Raw genomic sequence first — 6,836 nt, forward strand, 5'->3', positions numbered from 1 at the left:
GCATTGCAGCCTACACAAGACCAAATCTGCAACTGCCTCTGTTCCCAAACTTAACTGCTTGCTTCTGTCAGCAAGAACAGAAATAAATTAAGCAAAAGAATCTTCTACCCTGACATCTCATCACCATGACTACATGGCATGCTTTGGGATGTTCTCAAACAGAAATGTCAATGAATTACTTTATCTTCCATGCTACTCTTTGATTCTGTAACCCATGGAGTTTTATGACTTTTTCCCAAAGTTGCTAGCTTTTAGCTTATATGGAGATAATGATAGACACGCTGGCACTACCAGGAGGTCCAGAAATGGGCCACCTATTCAATGAAGCCTGGGTTTATTGCACTTAAAAAGTAATTTGTGTTTATCTTAAAAGGTTAGTAGAAATTAGACAGAAAACATTAAGTACACTTTTGTGTCTCCAGGCACAAAATTTTTTTTTCCACTATCAACTCTAACCTTTTAAGATAAACACAAATTACTTTTTAAGTGCAATAAACCCAGGCTTCGTTGAATTAAATCTGCATCAGAACCATTAAATCTGCATCAGAACCATTATCAGTTTCTTAGAGGTTCCATTTTCTACAGTTAAAACTTAATTCCTAAAACCAGTAGTTATGTTCAAAAACATACAAATTATTAACTGGATATTCACAACAGTAGGGTGAAATTACTCCCACAGTGCTGCTAGGTATGGAGTTCCAGGATTTTAACGAAGCAACACTGAAGGAATGGTGATGTATTTCCAAGTTAGGGTGGTATGGCACTTGGAGGTAATGGTATTTGCATATGCTTGTTGCCCTTGTCCGAGGTAGTAGAACTCACAGGTTTGGGAGGAGCTATTGAAGAAACCTTAGTAAATTACTGCAGTGTATCTTGTGGACGAGGTACACAATGTAAATACTGTGCACCATTGGTGGAAGCAGTGAATATCAAAGATAGTTGATGGGTTGCCAATGAAGTGAGCTGCTTGTTTTTGGATGGTGTTTAGTTTCTTGAGTTGTTGGAGTTACATTCCTCCAGGCAAGTGGAGAGTATTCCATTACATATATGGGTTGTGCCTTGTAAGTGGTGGAAAGATGTTGGGAAGTCGAAAAGTTAGTCACCTCCTGTAGAATATCCAGAATATCCAGCCTCTGACCTGTTTTTGTAGCCAGTGTTTGTGGTAGTCCAGTTAAGTTCCTGGTCAATGGTCACTCCAAGGGTATTGATGATGGGGAATTTTTTTTGATAATGCTATTGAATATTAATAGATGGTTAGACTTTCTCTGGTTGGTGATGGTCATGCCTGGCACTTATGTGGCATGAATGTGTGGCCACTTAGCCCAAGCCCGAATGTTGGAGGGTCTTGCAGCATGGACTGCTATGTTATTGTCATGGAGTTGCAAATGGAATTGCACAATCCTCAGTGAACATTCCCACTCCTGTCCTTATAATGGAGAGAAGGTCATTGAAGCAGCTGAAGATGATTTGATCCTAGGACATTGCTCTGAGGAACTGAAATGATTTGGTCTCTAACAATACCATCCATCTTTCATTGTATTTGATGTAACTCCAGCCAGTGAAGGGTATTCTTGCTGATCCTCATTGACTTCAATTTTACTATGACTCCTTGATACCACTGTTGGCCAAACCCTGTAATGATGTCAAGGGCCATCAGTCTTGCCTCCCCTCTTGAATTCAGCTCTTTTTGGCCATATTTGGGTAAAGGCGGTACTGAGGTGCGAGCTGAGTGGTCCTGGCAGGACCTAAACTGAGCATTGGTCAGTAGGTTATTGGTGAGTAGGTGCCACTTGATAGCATTGTTGATGATACCCTCCGTGAAAGTTCAAGTGTACAGAGCAGTTGTCATTGCCACACCCCTGTACGCTGTGAGACCTGAACTGTGTATCAGTGATGTATGAGAATACTAGAGAAATTCCATCATCAATGCCTCTGCTGCACCCTCTGGACTCAATGAGAGGACCGTCAAACAAATTGGTGTCCTTGAAGCAAGTTCCGTAACCATTCAGGCAAAACTCCTGCATAATTAACTTTGACAGATTGGACACCCTGTCGGATGGCCAAAAACCATTTCCTCCACTAGGGCCTGTTTTATCAACTCTCAAATGACAAATGTTCTAGGGGAGAACAAAGAAAACACTTCAGACACCCTGAAACTCTCCTTGAAGTACGGCAGCATTGACCTTAATGACTAAGAGGAGCTTGCTACCAATCATTCATAATGGCAATAACTTGTTCATCAAGCTGCATCACACTTTGAGTCACAACATCTTAATGATGCAGAACAGTAGTAGAGAAGGAAATAACAAGAAGCAATTCCTACATTCCAGATCCCACTACCTTGTGGGATGTCTTGCCCTACATGCCCAAAGATATGCAGGTCATAAATTGGCCTGTCACATGAAGACCCATGGCAGAAACATGAGACCCTGAGTAGATGACATCCTTGAGTTGAGGTACAGCCAACGACAATGACACCTTCCACCCCTTAATGATTTGAGAGTAAACTGATGGAAGAGTATTGCCCCAGCTGGAATTGTCCTGCTTTTTGTGTATAGGTCATAACTTGACAATTTTCCACATTGTCAGATTGATGCCAGTGTGCTAGCTTTACTGGTATAGCTTAGCTAGAGGCTCTGGTGCACATGTTTATTACTGTAACCAGGATATCATTGGACATTGAAGCCTTTTGCTATATCCAGTGTCTTCTGTCATTTCTTGACGTCACGTGGGGACGGGACCACTTGTGCTTATGGCTGAAGATGGGCACACGTTTCAGCCTTGTCTTTTGTACTCAAACTGGGCTTTACCATCATTGAGGACTGGAATGTTTATGGCTTTCTGTTGTTTAATTGTTCACCATCATTGATCACTGAATGTGCCAGAACTACAGAACTTTGATCTGATCTGTTGGTTGTGGCATGACTTAGCTCTGTCTACAACATGCTGCTTCCACTGTTTTAACCTGCATGCAGCCCTGTGCTGTAGCTTCCCAGGTTGACAACTAATGTTTAGGTATGCCTGATACTATTCCTGGCATGTTCTTTACACACCTCATTGAACCCAGATTGGTTCTCGAGTCTGATAGTAATGGTAGAGAGAGTGAGGCCATGAGGTTACCGGTTGTGATGGAATACAATCCTATCGCTGTTGTTGGCTCTCAGCACCTTATGGATGCCCATTTTTAAGACGCTAGTTCTGTTTTGAATCTATCCATTTAGCATGCTGATAGTGTCACAGAGCATGAAGGTGAAGATGAGACGTTGTCCTCCATAAGAACTGTGCAGTGGTCATTCTCCCAGTACTGTCATTTGACAGGTCAGGATGAGGTCAAGTAGGTTTTTCTTCTCACTAACTTGGATCATCTGTTATTTTATTTAGTTGAACTGACCTAGGATATCCAAATTATATTTGTGAGATATGTTTGTGATTTTCAGTTAAACAAGTTTGTTAGATAGCACCTCACTATATAGTAAAGTCAGTAAGCCCTATCGTTTGTAAATATTGCTTACGGTGATTTTTAAGTTAATTGTATCTACAATTTTGGTACATTTGTAATAGTGTTTGATGCCTGTAAATGGTGTACTAGTAAGATTTTCCCATTTAAACTAATCAGCCTTTTGTCATTTTTTTTTAATGCCAACAGCTTGTGATTCTATAGTTCCTTATTAAAAAGCTTTGTTTTAGTTGGTCTGTAGTTTCATACTGTGGTCACCAGAGACTGCTGTGGTACAAACATTTAAGTTCTCTCTCCACCTCTGCCATGTTTTTTTTTCCTTGTTCCAATAATTAAATCATACACTTAAAAGGGTTATGTCAGATGGTGTCTTTCTTCCTCCCACAAGCTTTTTAAGGCTAGCATGAGTTCTGCTCAGGGCCATGCTCTACTTCTCTTTTCGTACTGAACCTTTTGTCCCTCATTTCCTCTTTGCCCATTCTACATCTCCACTTTTACTTAAATTTTTCCTTTGCACCTCTTCCTCCTATTAAGTGGTGACTGTATGTTTGTATGTGTCTGTGACTCAAGAAGTGGCTGGTTTCTTAATGGCGAGTTTGCACCTATTTTGAATCTTTGGATACATCCATATTGATGCTTTTTTTTAAACAATCCAAACAAATATTTCTGATGTAAGATGTTTAATCAAAAAGCTGTGGCTGGAGAAACTCTGATTTAAGAGCTTAAACATCATAACTAATACTGTGCAAAATGAGAATTAAAGCACAATCAAATTGTTGCTAATTTACCTCCATCTCCTGCAACTACATCCTATAGGGCACTTGAGCGATGAAATGCTAGATTGATGAAGAAATTGAGGGAAGTGCTGCAGGAATCAATGTTGCCACTCATTGGGCTTGAGTATAATATTTTTGGTAATCTTGTGTAAAATCTTTCCTTGTGTTTTTATTTAGAAAATATACATTGCAAATTACAATGTAATAATTGATATTTGTGTTTCAGCTGCAACTAGAAAATCAATCAATATGAAAAAGGATAGCAAAAGCAGAACAAGGCAAACTTTACCCAGAACATCAGCTGCCTCTGGCTCTACCTCATCCTCTTCAAAAATATGTTCTGTAGGTAATTCCAAGGTACCAAAGAAACTGAAAACCTCAAGGCCGGTTAGGTCTTTGGCCTCAAAATCGAGGTTGAGAAATGAATCTAGAAGGTCAGAGCAAAAGACCACTTTTAGAAGTCTTGAAATGGACAATTTAGTTCTCAAGGAACCTAAAGTAGTTCTTTATAAGAATTTGCCACTTGAAAAGGACAAAGATTTAGAGGGGCCAGCAAAAGTTGAAGGGTCAAGTAGATGTCTGACCAGACATGCTGTTCGAGAAAATAACATAAATTCTGTAAAAGATTTACATAAATTTTCCCGCTTGCGTAATGGAACAGTACCTTGTACCTACATGACCCGGCGGGCAAAAAGAACGAAACTTGCTCTAAAAGAGCCCTGTGATGTTGCTTCTTCATTGGAGTTTGAACCAAATATAGTGGACAATGAAAGTCTTCATTGCAGAGAAGAGAATGAACGTGACTCAATTCAACATGTCTGTGATGGCTCCCATGTAAATACATTGATCCAAGAGTCTTTGTCTGATATAGGGACAAATTGCCAAAATAATGGCATATGTTTGAGCAGAAGGAGGTTACAACAAGGAAAACTAGAAAAAATTGCTGCACAATTAGATGAATGTGAACACACGTTATCTTGTTCTATAAAAGAGAATGTGAAGGAGGAAACTATACCAGAATTGATAAGTCTTCCTCCAATTCATAATCTTAATGGGAGTGATAAAGTTAATTTGGTGGATATGTCTGGTGTGTACCGAGACTGTGTTGGTTCATCAAATGGCGGCACTTCAGATTCTTTCATGGTTTCTCACAAATCAAAAAGTTCAGAATCTCATAAAATGAAAGATTCCAGAGCAACAGGTGAAAGAAACAGAAAGAAACGGCGAATCACAAGGTATGATGCACAATTGATACTTGAAAACAGTACTGGGATTCCCAAATTGACTTTACGCCGAAGGCGTGACAGCAGCAGTAGTAAGACTAATGACCAAGAAATGGATGGAAAGAAATCCAAGATTAGTATCAAACTGAGCAAAGACCATGAAAATGACAAAAGTAACAATTATGTAGCAAAGCTCAGTAATGGGTTTACCACAAGCTCAGGAAATAATTCTACAAAACTCAAGATACAGCTGAAACGTGAGGAACAGATTAAAGGAATTAAGCGATCACACTCCCTCATGGAAGACCTCTGTAACAGTGGTGTGTGTTGTGATGATTCTGTTTTGGTGAGGTCTAATGGAGAAGTGGATGAACACAGACAACACAGAGGTGAGGATGATGATGAGGAAGATGATTCTTCATCATCTTCATCGTCCTCATCATCATCCTCATCTTCCTCGTCATCTGAGGAGGAGGATTATGATGACGAATTTGAAGATGACTTTATTCCACTTCCTCAGGCAAAAAGACTAAGACTGATTGTTGGCAAAGACTCCATAGATATAGATATCTCATCAAGGAGAAGAGAAGATCAGTCTTTAAGACTTAATGCATAAGTTTTGGTTCTATACTAACCATAATGTACAGTACTTTCCAATCAATTCCACATTTGAATGAACTTACTGTAAATTTTGATGGCACTTCTGTATTCATTATCAACATAAATATTGTAGAAAGTGTACAGTATATTGACTCCTGATTTTTTTGCAGATTTTTATTGTACTATTAATAGCCTTACCATGTGCAATTCTGAGTTTTGGAGGGTGTTAACTCTCTGTGGTAGAATTAAGGTATAAAACAGAATTGTTGTACATAAAGACCAGGTTTTCTTTTCATTTTTTCTTCTCTTGAGCCTCAATATTTTGAAACACAATTATGGTGGATATTCTAATTTTTTTTTTTAATGAGCATTAATTTGCTCTCCTGTATGAATGAAGGTTAAAGAATTCAAGAACCGATAGTGGCAGCAAGTACAAACAACAAATTTCTACTAGCTGTTCTTATCACCAGCAAGGAATTGCAGCTTTTAGGCTCGTTTGCTAGGTGTTTTCCCCAGGTTATGTCAGTTTTACACTGTATGCTGTCCCAGATGTACTGTTTGTGGCCTTTGTCAGTAGCCAGCTATTGTTTGGAAGTTTAAATAAATGGAGTTGTTTAAATAAAATAAGTGTGAGCTGTTCGCTGACCTTGTGATACAGAATGTGTGCAGGGTATAGTACTTTACAGCATAAGAATATGAATATAGTTTAAATGGCACATGTATATGTAAAATTCTCTGGATCCTTGTACTCAATTTTGACTGTTAAATTACGCAAAACAG

At 39.0% G+C, this 6,836-nt stretch overlaps 1 protein-coding gene across 4 annotated transcripts in view; it reads left to right on the forward strand.

Moving 5' to 3' along the window:
* Positions 1-6,197, forward strand: part of kmt5b (lysine methyltransferase 5B) — a 42,686-nt gene extending 36,489 nt beyond the window's left edge. For 3 of the 4 annotated variants that reach the window (XM_041197271.1, XM_041197270.1, XM_041197272.1), the window contains one exon: positions 4,460-6,197. In XM_041197271.1, coding sequence (XP_041053205.1) covers positions 4,460-6,072 — 1,613 coding nt within the window. In that variant the 3' untranslated portion in view covers positions 6,073-6,197. Of the gene's footprint in view, positions 1-4,273; positions 4,372-4,459 lie in introns of all 4 variants that reach the window. The other variant, XR_005944195.1, reaches the window with a different exon arrangement.
* The last annotated feature ends 639 nt before the right edge of the window (positions 6,198-6,836 follow it).

The sequence above is a fragment of the Carcharodon carcharias genome, chromosome 10 (assembly GCF_017639515.1).
Source record: "Carcharodon carcharias isolate sCarCar2 chromosome 10, sCarCar2.pri, whole genome shotgun sequence".
Classification (NCBI taxonomy): Eukaryota; Metazoa; Chordata; class Chondrichthyes; order Lamniformes; family Lamnidae; genus Carcharodon; species Carcharodon carcharias.